This window comes from Corvus moneduloides, chromosome 10, assembly GCF_009650955.1.
Source record: "Corvus moneduloides isolate bCorMon1 chromosome 10, bCorMon1.pri, whole genome shotgun sequence".
In the NCBI taxonomy this organism is placed as follows: Eukaryota; Metazoa; Chordata; class Aves; order Passeriformes; family Corvidae; genus Corvus; species Corvus moneduloides.
This window is the reverse complement of record NC_045485.1, coordinates 22,123,868-22,138,547: the sequence shown is the minus strand read 5'-3', so window position 1 is coordinate 22,138,547 and position 14,680 is coordinate 22,123,868. Positions and strand designations below refer to the sequence as shown.

Sequence of the window (14,680 nt, the reverse complement as noted above, 5' to 3'; positions counted from 1 at the left end):
TGTAGGAAAAGGAAAGGAGATCACTTTTGACTTTAAAATATCTTTTTTTAAGAAGAGTGAATTGGCTCTAGAATGGTTGTAGGTGAGAAACAACAGCAAGAAGTAACTTGCATAGTTTAGATTAAATTTAAGATGCTTAATCAACATAGATGGCTTGAGCTGTTTCCACTTGTTTTAAAAGACCCTTTGGGAATCCTTTGGGGTATTTTTTTTAATGATTTTTTTTTTTTTTTTTAAATTCTAAAATAATATCTGTGCATTTATTGAACAAACACGATTCATTTACATGGCATTAATAAATCTTACAGTAACTTACATCAGAAGAGCAAAGTTAATTATATGTCAAATAAAATATTAACTTGCTGTGATTGTTGCAAAGTCATGTGCTGGGGTTTATTTTTAATTAACTGCTTGTCTTGCATTTTCCTTATTGGTTTGTTCAAGCAAAATCAGAATTGTCGTAGAGCAGACACATCTGTTGATAACAGAAAAGGTTTTGTCTGAATAAAAATAGAATAAATATTGCTAGTATATTTTTTTTTAAACAAAGATCCTAGCAGTTGGCTTGCTTTTTTCAAAAACCAATGAAGACTAGTGAATTCAAATATATTTTATTTTATTTTTAATAGGTTTTTAAAGTAAATTTACCATATGAACCAGCAAATGAACCCTGAAGAACAGTAACGATGTGTTGGTTTTATTTCACACGTTGCAGTAAACTCCCCACTTGCATATTCTGTGCATCTTGGGGAAAGAAAGCCTGGGAAGAAACAGTTAACAGATCTGTGGGAGGATAATAGCCTGGGACATAGAGAGCAGAATGCTCTGTGGAATATTTTAATTTCGGTCTGTGGCAGCTGGGGTATGGACATGGAAGGAATTCTGTCACAGAGATGCCTTCGAGCACAGTTCTGCCACAGGGCTGGAGCATTTGTGGATGGAGGAGGATCTCCCTGCAGGTCTGGGGTCAGGCACTGGTTCTTGTCACACAACTGCTACTTGTTAACTTCCAAGCAGTTTAGGACATTTTCATTTCTCTGTGATAGAAGTTATGACATTTTAAGTGAGCTGGATGTTAACACAATCTGTTACCATGCAAATTAAACGTTTGGAAGGTGTCAGCAGCTCCCCATGGTTGGTTGGTTGGTTTCCACTGTCACAAACTGCCGGAACTCATGTGGTTACTGTGTCCCACCTTCTTTTCATCTATTTAAACTCAGACATTTACTCTACTCTGGCTTTATTCTGTGCTGCAGTCTCAACTGCTAAAGTCTCAACTTACATTTTAGCAGCTTTTGAAGTTGTTCTGCGTTTGTATTTGCACCATTTTCTCATCTGATACCAGCTAAGCCAAAAACCTGGGCTGCTGTGGGCATATGTTCACAAGGGTACCACCAAAGGCTGTGTTGGCAAAGCTGTGGGGAGCTCTGACTGTTCCCATCTGATTTAACCTAGGGGTTTTTCTCCAGAAGGAAATGTAATACAAACCAGCTATAATTTGGTGAACATTACTGATAGATTGACCTGGGTGAAGGATTAGGTGAGAAAAACCTATGAAGATTAAGGCCAATTTCGTTATCACAGAGTTATGTAAATCCTACTCTTTTAAATTTTTCCTTCTGTTGTATTCTGGCAGCATTTATTGAGTGAATTCAATGATCTTTTAACTCAAGGAGTAGAGATCTCTTTTGAGATTCTGGCTTTGAATCATGCTGCTAAAAGGGGACTAAGAAAATAATGTCATATTTCATGTTCTGATCTGTGGTTCCTCTTAATTTTTTGCTTTTTTAACCTTTTTTTTTTTTTTTTTAATGTGTGTGGAATTTATATATGTGGCCTGTACATTTCTTGGCTAAATAAATAAGTTTAACATTTTCTTTTTTTTTTTTAATCTTTTAACAGGCAAAAAAACAATCAGTCTGAACATTCAGTCAGTCACAACTTACAAGACCATTTCTAATGTCATTGGATATTTAAAAGGAGCTGTATTTCCAGGTAAGTATCCCTTTGTCATTTGTATTGATTATTTGTTTCATGATGGCTGGGAGTCATAGCTGGGATCAGGATCCTATTTTGCCAGATAATTCATTAATACAGAGGAAGGAAAAAGACTTTTTTGTAGCCATTTTGTAACTTATGACAGGAAAGAACGTGAGGGTTAAAGCATGAGCTGAAGGGGATATTGTAGTTACAAAAAGCATATTTTTACACAAGCAGCAGGTGTTGCACATGGAGCACAGAGAGTATCAGTAGTTTGTACCAAGTAACTGTGGTATTTCATTTTAATATGGTTTTAACACTTGCTGCTGCCTTATTTTGTGTTTCAGTCATGCCTTAAGCTAGTTTTATACAGTTCTATGAATAATAATTACTGTTCTCCATGTCTGATAATTGAACAATAAGACTCTAAGTGCAACTGGGACATAAAGCACAACCCCCCTCTGTCCTTTGATGCTGTACATAGATAATGTTGTAATCAGGATATCATATGATCATTTTGAGATTATTTTGTTAGTAAGTGAATTTACCTAAAAGGTGAAGGGTTTCTGCAACATGAATGAATGCTGGTTACTTACATAGTGCAAACAGTTCCTGGTGTGCCGATGTTCATCAAAACATCATCATGCTTGCCTTAATACTATTTTATTAGGTTATGAAGAAAGAATGGTAATTTATTTACAGTCCCTTAGGAGGTGGGCCAGTCATTTCATATTTTAAGTAATGGAAAGAAGGAGGTGGAAAAAATTTTATTCCTGTTGGTGAATTAACGACTCAGTTTTGTGTGTGCAGAACGCCGTACTTCTCGCCAAAATTTTTGTTTAAAGCAACAGAGGAAACAATTAGCTCAGTGAATTTCATTTCTATGAAGGATTTAATTTCCTTGATGAATTTGAAGTTACCAGTCTGCTATTATTAATGTTTTGCAAATAGCTGTCATGGAATTGGAAAGGCAGAAAGTGCCATGTTTAGACATTCTGTCTGCTGAATTCTGAAAGAGGCAAGAAAAAGAATAATAAGTGTGCTTCAGTTTCTGTTTAACAAGTCTTCTATCTTCTCTATATCTGAACTTTTCATCTTATTACTACATTTTTAATCAGAAACTAATTTTAGAAGGTTTGCCAATAATTTAAGAATGTAAGGATTTATAAATAAGTGAAATAAGTGAAGTCAGTGGCAGTATCCAGATGGCAACAATTTGTCTCATGGATGTCTGGCTCAACAAGGGCCATAACAACTGTCTTCTAGCATAGGCACAAGTTAAATGTCTAATGCACTGTAATGTTTTGTACAGAACTGATGTTAAACCTTTGTTTCGTTCTCTACTCCTCCTGGTTGACACTACAGTCATTCCTCCTCAATTGCTTTGAATCTTGATATTTTCATGGCATTGGTTCTCTGTCATTTTGATGGGGTGTTGCTCGTTTCATACGCATGAAATACTCACCTTTATGATCACAGAAGTGCAGAAAGAAGGCAAAATTTATCTTTAGTGCCTAATGAAAGACTGCAGAGCATCACCAAGGGTGGAATTTCTTTCTTTTTGCTTAAAGACCACCTAACACACACAGAGAAGCACATCTCTGTAATGGTGACCTTAGCTGGCATTTGCTCTGAGGAGTAGGAACGAGCATCTGAAATGTAACTGAGATGTTAAAATATTTAGGAGTAGATGAAATGTGATAGTTGGTAGCATTTTTAAACCCAAAAAATGCAACAATGATTTTCTGTTGGACATGGTTAAAAATGGGATGTATAACAAGAAAAGACAGGATAAAGAGACTATTTTTAATGATAAATCCCTGTTGTCAAGCCCATCACTACCTTGAACACTATCCTGTCTTATCGCCTCCAAGGGTATCTGATGGATATTTTTTCTCTATCTCTAGTCCTTTCTCTTTTCTTTTTTTTTTTTTTTTTTTTTTTGCCATGTGATTCTGAGAAAGGACAGCTGCTTCCCCTGCAAGCATGACCATCCTTTCTCCTATGCTTTTCCTTTAGTCATTTGCTTTAGGGTATTGCCTCTCTCTGAGGGAGAGATGTGCAAAGAAGAATTTCAAAGACACCAGCTGTTAGTTTTGCCCCTGCTCATTCAGCTGGCATCTCCAGCAGTAAGTTGCTGCTTGCAGCTCCTTCTCCATCAAAATATCCTGCATTATTTTAATAAGGGCTCTCTCCTTTCACACAGTCTTATCACAGGCTAAACAGAAATTATTATACAGGGCAAGCATTGATCCTGTCTGATCCGTCTGTGTTAGTGGCACGCTCTTTAATGGCCTAGAGGCCTGTAAGGCCATTCATTTTGGTTCCTAATTCCTGTCATTAAATGAGTGGAAGATTCTGGTTTTTCATTGTCAGTGTAACCTGTAATTAAGCGTTTCATGGTGGAACAGGCAAGTCGTAAAATTATGTGATTTAGATTTCATTTTGTTACATTAAATCATTATATAAGTCTAGACTGACACTTTCTGTATCTGTTTTTTCAAAGAAATTCTCATTTCCACCCCCCCAAGCAGTAGATTGAAAACGTTGGGTTATAGGTACATACCAGATCCTCTCTTTGGGTAAAGCATTTTTGATTCCTTAATAAACAACATGCTTAAATATTTTGTTGAACAGTACTGGTAAAACTCCAGTTTGATAGAGAATGCTTTTATAATCAAAGTGTTCTATTAATATTGTTTCCAGGGAGCAGTCACTGCAAAACATACTGAGTAGATATTTTAATTTTATAAGAAAATACAAAATGTGGGCAACTATCTTAATCCACTTGGCTAAAGAAAGAAAAAGAAAACTTTTGAAAGCAAAATGGCAGAGATTGCTGTGGATCTGGCATCACTTGATAACTGTTCTCCTATTGTCTGTCAGTATCCTGAAATAGGGAAGGAACACCTTTAAAAGTCTAGATCTGGACCAGAAGGAGACTTTACAAAATACCAGGACAAAACCAGTAAGCAATCCTTCAAAGAGGGTTGTGAATTTATCTCACACAGAAGGTGTAATAGTTTAACAGCTCATTCAGAATAACTCTGCTTTGACTTCTTGACAAGCCTCAGTCACACCAGTCAGTCATGTTATGTCATAACACATCGGTTCTAGAATAAAATAAGGGGATTTTTTTCCCTTGTGAGTGGTATTAGGGTTATACATAATGTCTTGAGAGATGAAGATTTAATTTCATTTATCTGGAAAAATTGTTGGGTTTTTTTTTTGGGGGGGGGGGGAGGGGGGTGGTTTGTGAGTAACCATAGGCATGTTCTCTATTTCAGGTTGAAACTTCTTGCTTTTCATTCTATAGATGCTTTCTGCCAGCATTAACACAGCTGCTAGGTGTGACTTACCATTTCTGTATCATTCATTATCTCTATCCCTCTGTCATGTCTCCTCTCTAAACCTGCAGTCCAGGTATTTTAATGTCTCCTTCCACAGAAGGCTAAGTCCTGATCTCTAATTTGGCTGCCAGCTGCTCAACTGCTGTATCTGCCATGTCTTTTTTGAGATAGGGTGGGGAGCACTGAACACAGTCTTCCAGGTGAGGGAGTACTAATACTCTGTGTATTTTCTTTATGTTTCCCATTGTACTGCCACACCTTTTTTTATATTTTTTTTGGATGCTAATGTGTATTGAAGATCATTTCCTGCTTATTATTTTGTGGTTTTTTTCATAAAAATCTACTGTGAGCATGGAAATTTTAGATTGTTTATATGACCTAGTCCTGGCTGTTAAAATGATCTCTATCAGATCTATAAGGAAAGCAATAAGCAAACAATGAAAGCAAGGGCATGGGGATTAATTTAGGAAACTATATACATATATTTATTTACTAGTTCATTTTTAACTAGTACTCACAGTTTTGTGTATATTTGTTGTATGATTGTCTTGTATATGATCGTGTACATTTTTGTAGACAGCTTTGTGTTGCATTAATGACATTACACACTACTAATACAGTTCATTTTTAGGGTTATTTGGAATTCTTTTAATCTGAGTATCCAGAAAAAAAAAATTTGTTGTTTTTTGGGGTTTTTTTTATTCCTCATTTCAGACAGATACGTCGTCGTTGGAAGCCATCACAGCAGTCTGAAGGGTTATGGTGGGCAAGGATGGGCCAGCAGCACTGCTGTCATCACAGCACTGCTCCAAGCCCTGATGGCAGAGGTGAAAAGGGGCTGGAGGCCTGACCGGACCGTGGTCTTCTGCTCGTGGGGAGGAACAGCCTTTGGGAACATCGGCTCCTACGAGTGGGCCGAGGTAAAACAGCTTTAGGAGGATCATTGCAATAAGGATTACTTCTGCTGAAAGCATGGAAACAATATGAAATTACCACATGGAAATTGGGGCTCATTAACTGGTCTCTGAGGTCTGTCTGTGTTCATTCGTGTACCACATAGCAAATGCAGGGGAAACATCTTTGGAAGCTGTTCCTGGAGATAATGAGATGGCAGGATGTGGCCATGGCTGTGGAGGTTGCACATACAGCACCTTTGGGATCTGATTTCCCTCTCTAATTCAGCACAGCATTGTGAAAGGGCATTGCCAGGGTTTGACAAAGGGAGGAAAACCTCAAAAAACAACATAGGCCCAGGAACAGCTTAGAGAGCTTTTTCACCTTCTTGAGGGTTTAATATTTAATCATTTTTAATTGATGGGCTTAGTGTGGGGAGAAGTGAATCAAGAGAGGAAGAAGAGAACCATGCCATGGTTTACATTAACTAGATAAACCTTGCAGTGTCTCCATGGCTGGTGCTGATTCACTTCTCACAGATTTGTGTTTAGGAGTTGGGTAGAATCCGGAACAGAAAATTCCTTGGGCTTTTACTTTCAACTTAATAGGAATCAGCTGACTGAAAGAAAATACTTCAAAAAGTATTGATGATCATACATGGCTAAAGTGGACTTTGGGTCATAAATTAAAGGAGTAGCTGGCAGAGAGTTTCATGGCTGCTTTTCCAACTCTAATGGTTCAATGAATTAAAACAGTAGATAAAATGACGAGTTAATTGCTTTTTACCGTGCGTAAGAAGCAGACAGCCTTTATTGAAATTTCATACTTCCAACATGATTATTCTTCAGAAACAAGAGGGGGTGAAAAAATCAAATTGAAAAGATCCAGGCTGGAAGCAAAATTTGTTAGGTTCCACTTCAAGTCAGCTTTGCATCAGATGTAATTGAGTTACACCCCTTCTGTTTAATATAAAGAGCCACTTCGTGCAAAGAGGAACTCATTACTGAGAAGGCAAAGGGGATCCTTTTAAAAAAGAGATAATAATTGAAACAGTTTGTACATGCTATTTTTATAGTCTAAAATATAATAAAATGAAAACACTGGAAAAGTTATGCAATTCAAATCTGAATTTGGTCTCTAAATATTTGAGTCCTGTAACTGTTGATAATGACTGCTTTTGAAGTTTGTCTACTGTCAGGCTTAAGTTTAAAAGGCCATCATGTTGTTTCACAGTGTGTAATGTTTTCATTTTGGCCGTACAAGTGTAGTAATTTTTAATTCCTCCCAGACCTGTTTGCATTTTCTTTAGATGATGTGTGAAATGGAATTATAACTTCTGCTATGTAGAGAAATAGCACTAAGATATTGTTTGAAGTTCACAAGAGCATATTGTAAGAAGCAGTGGTTAACTAATACTCCAGGCATCACAGAGGAGGGAAATGTAGGGTGCAGTTTCCCCTAGAAGGAACCAAAAGAATAAAACCAGCCTTAATTATAATGATGCATAGTAGTAACCATTCTTCTGCTTTTCTTGTAGGATCTCAAGAACGTTCTTCAAAGAAATGTTGTGGCCTACGTTAGCCTCCATAATCCAGTCACAGGCAACTCAACTTTACACCCTGTTGCATCCCCTTCTCTTCAGCAGCTGGCAGCAGAGGTTAGAAATAAAATATTTGGCTTCATGTGTGGTTTATGAAGTTACATGGTTAATCCCCTTAAAATCAGTTGGCAGTAGACAACGATACGTGGAAGTTGTTTTGAGAATTTTAACCTCACAAATACACATGAAGTGTTTCTTACTAAGTAAGCAGTTAAATTTTATTTTGAAAAATCATGGATTAAGAGGTTGGAAGGGATAACTTGTTTTTACCTGTTCATTATACAAAGCCTCACCATACTTTTATGCCCTACAGCTTTTTTACCTTTTGACAAGTTTAACATATTTATTGTTCTTAAGCACAGAGCACATTTTTCTCATCCCATTGAGGTCTTTCCAGGCTGTTTCTCAATTTAAACCTGTGTATTTTCCAGATGTAACATGACACGTGGGGAGAGTGTTACTCTTACCATAATAAATACTGTCTAAAGTGAGTATGTCAGGTTCAGTGCTCAGCGATGCCTTTGCAGCTCATCTGGAGTCAGAATATTCCATGGTTGCATTGGTGTAAGGGCACATAGCCCTTAAACTAATGACCTTATTGCTGTTCCTGAGGGTTCTGAAATTATCAATATTTGACATGAATGGAAAACAGTATAAGGCACATTCTAAATGATAAAACCAGTTTGAAGTGATATGCATGAAATGGAGTTCAGTTTGACTTTCATAAATTATGCTTTTTAGATGTTTTTTCAGTAAGTTTGCCAAACACTTACTCTGATGTTTCTTTGACTTGCCTCTGAAGCATTTGTTAATAAACACTCATCAAAGCAGCATCTTGGATTAAATGCAGTTTAAGACTGACCTGGCTTGGCAATTGTTCAACTAAGTTAGTAAAATGATATCAGTAAATTGCTTCTTAGCAATGTCTTAACCACTTCTCCTGTCCAGTGATTAAGTGGTAATTTCCTCATGGAAAGAATCTGCATTTTTCTGTGCAAGTATTATGAGAAATGTGATGCAACATTGTTTAAGAGAAAAGAAAAAAGCTTCAATTTGTGGAAAATTATTTATAATGTTATATATGTGAGTCTTTAGGTGTTATGGATATGTCAATTCAAATTTTATTATCAGTTTTAATATTGTATTTGCAAGAAATACTATCCTGAAAAGTTGCTAGCCTTTTGCTAACCTAGTGGTGTTGGCAGTTCTGTCTCCATTAAAACAAGTATTTGCCATTTAAGGGAGTAAGTTTATTACATTAGGTCCTTGAGCTATTTGGTTTTTCCTCATTTTATTTCTTTGACTTCACAACACGATCCATGGCAGTGATCTGAAAACTAAATTGTCTGGAGCTTTGCAGCAGTCTCTTTATTGTCTATTTTTCACTTTATTAAGACTTGATTCTTTCATTCTAATAAATGTCATGTTAGTATGAGTGTTGCATTCATGCCCTCTATTTCGGAGAGGAAGCAAAGGAAATCTATTTTGCACTTCTACTTTATTTCTGTGGTGTTTTAATATTTTGTAATTCTGGTAATAGCAGTTGTGTTCTGTTCAGCAGTATGGACAGAGCCCCTTTTAGCAGCCTTGCCTTGCAACTGTTAATTAGTAACACATGACCAGAACTTTTTTTTTAGTCCCGGTAAACACCTTCCACCTCACTTCTGTTTCTTTAATTTTGAGAGTGTATCCCTTCTGCACGTTTACCCTAAAGCCCCATTTAAAAAATAAAGGTTAAAATGCCTGGGAGAATTTTATCTGTATGGCTTTCCTTTCTGTAGTATTTATAATTAATATAACTGTCATACAGTTTGTGACATTAAAAAGGTTTGCGGGAATTATTGCTTCCAAATGCTGGCTAGATTTCTGAATTCATGTCAAATGTATTGACAGTGATGGAACAGCCCAGCACAGATCTTCATTTGTTCCCATGGGTGCTCACAATGTGTCCAGAAGATTTTCTCTGGAGAACTGATCTGCTTATAAAGAATATTGATATTACTTCCAGCACTTGCCAGGAAGACAGTGTAATTACAGATTACCTCTAAGTTATGATAGTGCAAATGGAGTGAGATGTGACTTTTTGGAGCACATCTCATCTTGAAGACATTGTGAGTCTATTCACATGAGGTTCTTGTTACAGGTGCAGGCTGCAAAGATGAGCTTAAAAATTCTAATGAGAGAAAAGGATCATTTTAATTTTTGAGAGCTCTGAAATTAGGTTAGAACAGAAAACAAGGTGAAAAAGGAATTTAGAATTAATGATATTGGTCCATTTTAAAATGAAAAGATAGAATAGCCTGTCTTGTTTAGTTAGATACAAGCTTTCCATAATTTGTGAATACATGGAAGATACTGCATTGTGCCTTTGGATTCAATGGCAAAACTCATAATTCCATTTTTAGACCACAACAGAAGAAACTGTCATGCATTATTTTTCTTTCTACTGCTAAATAGTGTCATAACATTGTTTGGAGGTAAGGGAGACTGAAATCTCACAATTTGTGTTGGGTTTTGTTCAATGCTCACTGTTGTACTAAAGTTGTGTGTGAAAGAGAGGGAGAATGTATTCCTCGGGAAAATTTATATGTGTTAGAAAAGCCTGCAGAGTATAAGTTTTAGGATTCTAGGGATAACAGTGAAAAACTGTAGTTTGTCCTGGAAGAGAACTCGAGTAATAATCACACTGTGGATGCTGCAAGGAGCATAATTTAAAGAGAACTGTGAGGAAATAGCAAACTTAGATGAGCCAATGCACACAGCAGTGTTCTCTTTCTGTGCTGTTCTTTTTTCTAAAATAAAAGCTTGGACAGCTGCTAATCGCTGCAGTTTCCAAAATACTTATTTTCCCTTAATTTCTGGGGAAAAGTAGGGAAGAAGTTTTATCTGAAATGCAGTTTGTATGGACATTCTAAACTTAACAATGAAAAGAAGAATCAGGAAACTTTGTAAGTTGTCTGCTATGTGAGGTCTGGCAATCAGAGAATAGAATAAGCACTTGGCTAATTAACAGAGACCATGTTTCTTAAAGATGTTTTGTGTAAAGGGATTATATCTTCATATTAGTTGCAGGTTTCAAAAGAGAGCTACATAAGCAGTCTGCAAATAATAATTTTATATGCCTGTCTGTGGGATTCCGGTTGAAACACCAAATTAACACGAAGAAGCTAATTTAAATATTTGGATTAATTAAGCAAAGAGGAACTCAAACAGTTCTGAGACCTTGACATATTTAATTCAAATCTTTTTTATATAACTAATTAGTGTCCACATTAACAAGAGGGAAGTACTGCCAAGTTATATTTTTGTCTACTGTTATTTTGTGAGGAAAATGATGGTTAATTCGCTTGCTCAGTTGGTGAATCACCATTTGTTGGCAGAGTGTCATTGGTAAATTGGGTTTGTTCAAGGCTGGGATTCATTCTCTCTAAATAAGGCCATTAATGATTTTTTCTATAATGGACATGTCACAAAGGAAAAAAAAAATATTATGAAACATAAATTCATTGCTGTTGTCTTTTAACTGATTGTGTGACCATCAGACTCCAGGTCTGCTGTTACTGCTGAGCCCAACAAAACTTACTGCTCCTGTCTCCCAAGGAAAAGAGTGATTTACAGCTATTGATGAACGAGTTGATCAGTAAAAATGACTGTGCCAAGTATTTTTCCATGCTATTTATCAGTATTTGTTTCCACTAATGGAGTAAAAGGCATAAAACATCTCTGCATTTAAAGGTGGTGTTATGGACAGAAAGCTCTTTTTTCTTTATTAAGTAGAACCAAAGATAAGCTTCTCCATAGATGTTACTATCATTATTTCTTGATCTTTTTTCAAAAAAAACCCTTACATTAATGTCAGCATTGATTCTCTTCTTTCAATTTCTATGTGTTTCTCATTTATTTTTTTATACTTTCATCATTAATAGTGGATTTCTTAGTGCTGTATATCAGTAGTTGTGAGTGAGAAAAAACATGATTATTTGAGTTGCTTGTTCTATGCCTTATAACAGAAGATTTTTGCTTCCCCGTGAGTTTTCAGTCTTTACCTATTATCACTTTTAGCATTATATTTGATTGCTGGTGCCTTTTTGTATTTGTGTTGCAAACAAAAGAAAATCTCTTGAGAATCAGAAGTTTATGCTGTGAACTTCTGTCTCAGGAATTCCTAAGGATTCCTAATCCGAATGATGCTGTTAATATAGACAATACTTCATTGCAAACTCTATTAAATTATTAAGATGCTGCTTCTCTAGTGGGAAAAGTTTCATTTAATGGTGGATTTGATTTGCAGGAGGGGTTTTTTTTACATCTTCTAACCACGTCTTTCTTTCGATAAAGTGCTGCTTTGTCCACTGTTACATATATTTTTCATCCTTCTTCCAAATTGAATAATTTTAATAGATAAATGCTGATTCAGACAGTGAGTAATTTAAACCTACTCATATATTCTGATGTTAGGAAAATACTGTTGCTGTTAAATGTGGGGAGAAGGGTTTGTTAGCAAGGCATAATGCAATAATGAACCAGTTTTCCAGCTGTGATCTTACTGGAGATCTGGTACAGTTCCTTTGTTCCTGATGACTCCAGCTTTCTGCTTCCATGTCCTTCCCTGTATTTACAACATAGATTTCTAACAGAGGTGTAAATGATGTATATTTTCAGAAAGGTTTTCATGTTTTGAAATTTAAATGTCTCTTTGATAGCTATTGTGAATACTGAATAAATCTGAGCATTTTATTACCTTTAAGTGTAATGCTGGAGTAGGGAAGTAATTCCTTTTCTGCTGCAAAAATGGGGTTTGTTTCAAGGTTTCTATTGTCCAATCTAGTTAATACTGTCTCATATAATGAGCTGTTCTACATAAGGGAATTGGTTTTTTCCTTCCAGACACTAGCCAGATGAAAGTATTAGAAAAACTAACTTCACTTCTGTCTAAATATTCCTTTGTTTAATTTCATCTTGATTATTTCTCTCCAGAACTGACTTTTCATGATGATAGAAAGATGTTTTCTTAGCAATAGAAAAGCTTTCATGTAGAGAGTTTAAAAGTAAAATTTAGTTCTTACAAAAGAAGATAGATTGAGAACTCTGGACATTTTAAATTTTCTACATAAACACAAATCATTGTTTCTTGCTGTTTCTCTCATCATTATTAACTATGTTGCTGACTGAAATTAAATTGACTCAATAGCTATAAGCTGTACTACACAAACGGCCCATGGGGAAGAAATGCACATGCAAAAATTAGGTGTATGGCAAAATAACCAGAAAGAAAGAAAGCACCTTTAAATCAGAATTAATAAGACATTAGTATAAAATGAAATGAGGCTTAAGTCAGGTTATGTTGTTTGGCTCACAACAGCTGCAGCCATGGGCTTTACTATAGCATGTCACAGAAAAAAAATCATAATTTTGTGCAGCACAACTCACTCTTTAGTTTGCAGATCCATGTTGGGAAAGAAAGCACCTGGATAATGAAAAGCAGACCATTAGTTTGTCATAAATAAAAATGTGACCTATTTTCAGTAATGCAGTATATATTTAACCTTGCCAAAAGTATCAGTATGGCCTTTCTGAGCGTGCTAAACCTCGTATCCTCCAAAGGGGAAGGTTTGAAGTGCTCTTTAGCACAGTACTACTCCCTCTGTCTCAGTGTGCCTTGGAGCTGTGGTGGATTATTCTTTGGAAAAGCATGAAGATATTTATTTTTAAATGATGTACCTCTCCTTTCTGGTGTAAAATTGTGAGCTGTTTCATAGAGTACTGAGCAGGTCACATACTGAGAAGTCAGAGGAGTGGGAAAAGCTGCAGATTTGTAGAAACCAGGGAAGGTGTGGGGTTTGTTTTTTGTTTGGGTGGGTTTTTTTGGTTGGTTTTTCGGGCTTTTTGGTTTGGTTTGGTTTGGTTTTTAAGCTATTTCTCCCAGGAACAGTAAAAGTATCTCTGTAGGATGGTAAGCCACTAACTGAGGTGAAAATGTTGAGCTGAGCCCCAGTGGGTCCAGTCTGGAATTCCTGCTCGTACTGAGCGATTTTGAGGTTAGAAGTTCTCTTTCAACATAGACCCTTGCCATGCTTGGAGGACTCTTACCTGTCTTGTAGGGTTCAGGTTTAGAAATCACCCCAAAATTATGGTGATTGGCATATTTTTGTTACATAAATTTGTCACCCCTTTAATTTCAGTGTTGTCGCAGTAACAGTTCTTACATGTGAAAACAAAAGCTGGATTGCTTTAAGGCTGTTAATTGAATTTCTGTGTCTCTTGTTTAGGCATACCTATATAATAAATACTAAGATTTGAGAAGGAAAAAAAAGGGGAAAAAAAAAAAGCCAAAAAAATCCCCAAACACACACCTGACCTGGTTAATGTCAGTTATCAGAAGGAAAAAAAAAAAACCCTCAAAATTTTAACTTAGACATATTTATTGGCAAGAACTTAGTAATGAATTTCTTTGATGAATTCACTGAAACCAGGTGTGAGGAAAATCATTCCAAATCCATTAGTTTGAATAATCACAAGCATAAACTTGAACTGTTCTGGGGTTTGCCTGGTTTGTTCATTCTTCATCTCTTTACCACAAGCATAGTGTGGTGATGGTGTCCCATCCAGTGTAAAAAAAGAGACTGAACCGAGCTAGAAGGGGGATTATTGGGACACCATAAACTGGGAATGTGAAATTTCAAAAGTAATTTCAAGCCAATTGAATATATGTGAAAAAAATATGTATTTTTCAAATTATTCCTGAGGTTTTAATTAATTTAATGTAATTAATTGTCATGTAGTTGAGATGCATTTTTATTTATTGAGACAAAAAGCCACAATTCCCACAATTCCTGTCTTGAAGTGCACACAGAAT

General features: G+C 36.0%; 1 protein-coding gene across 9 annotated transcripts in view; it reads left to right on the top strand.

The window, feature by feature from the left end:
• The window catches only part of NAALADL2 (N-acetylated alpha-linked acidic dipeptidase like 2), a 423,086-nt gene that overhangs the window by 318,839 nt on the left and 89,567 nt on the right, over window positions 1-14,680 (top strand). For all 9 annotated transcript variants that reach the window (XM_032119479.1, XM_032119480.1, XM_032119477.1 and 6 more), the window contains 3 exons: window positions 1,903-1,995; window positions 6,045-6,250; window positions 7,762-7,881. In XM_032119479.1, the coding sequence (XP_031975370.1) occupies window positions 1,903-1,995; window positions 6,045-6,250; window positions 7,762-7,881 (419 nt within the window). The remainder of the gene's footprint in view (window positions 1-1,902; window positions 1,996-6,044; window positions 6,251-7,761; window positions 7,882-14,680) is intronic.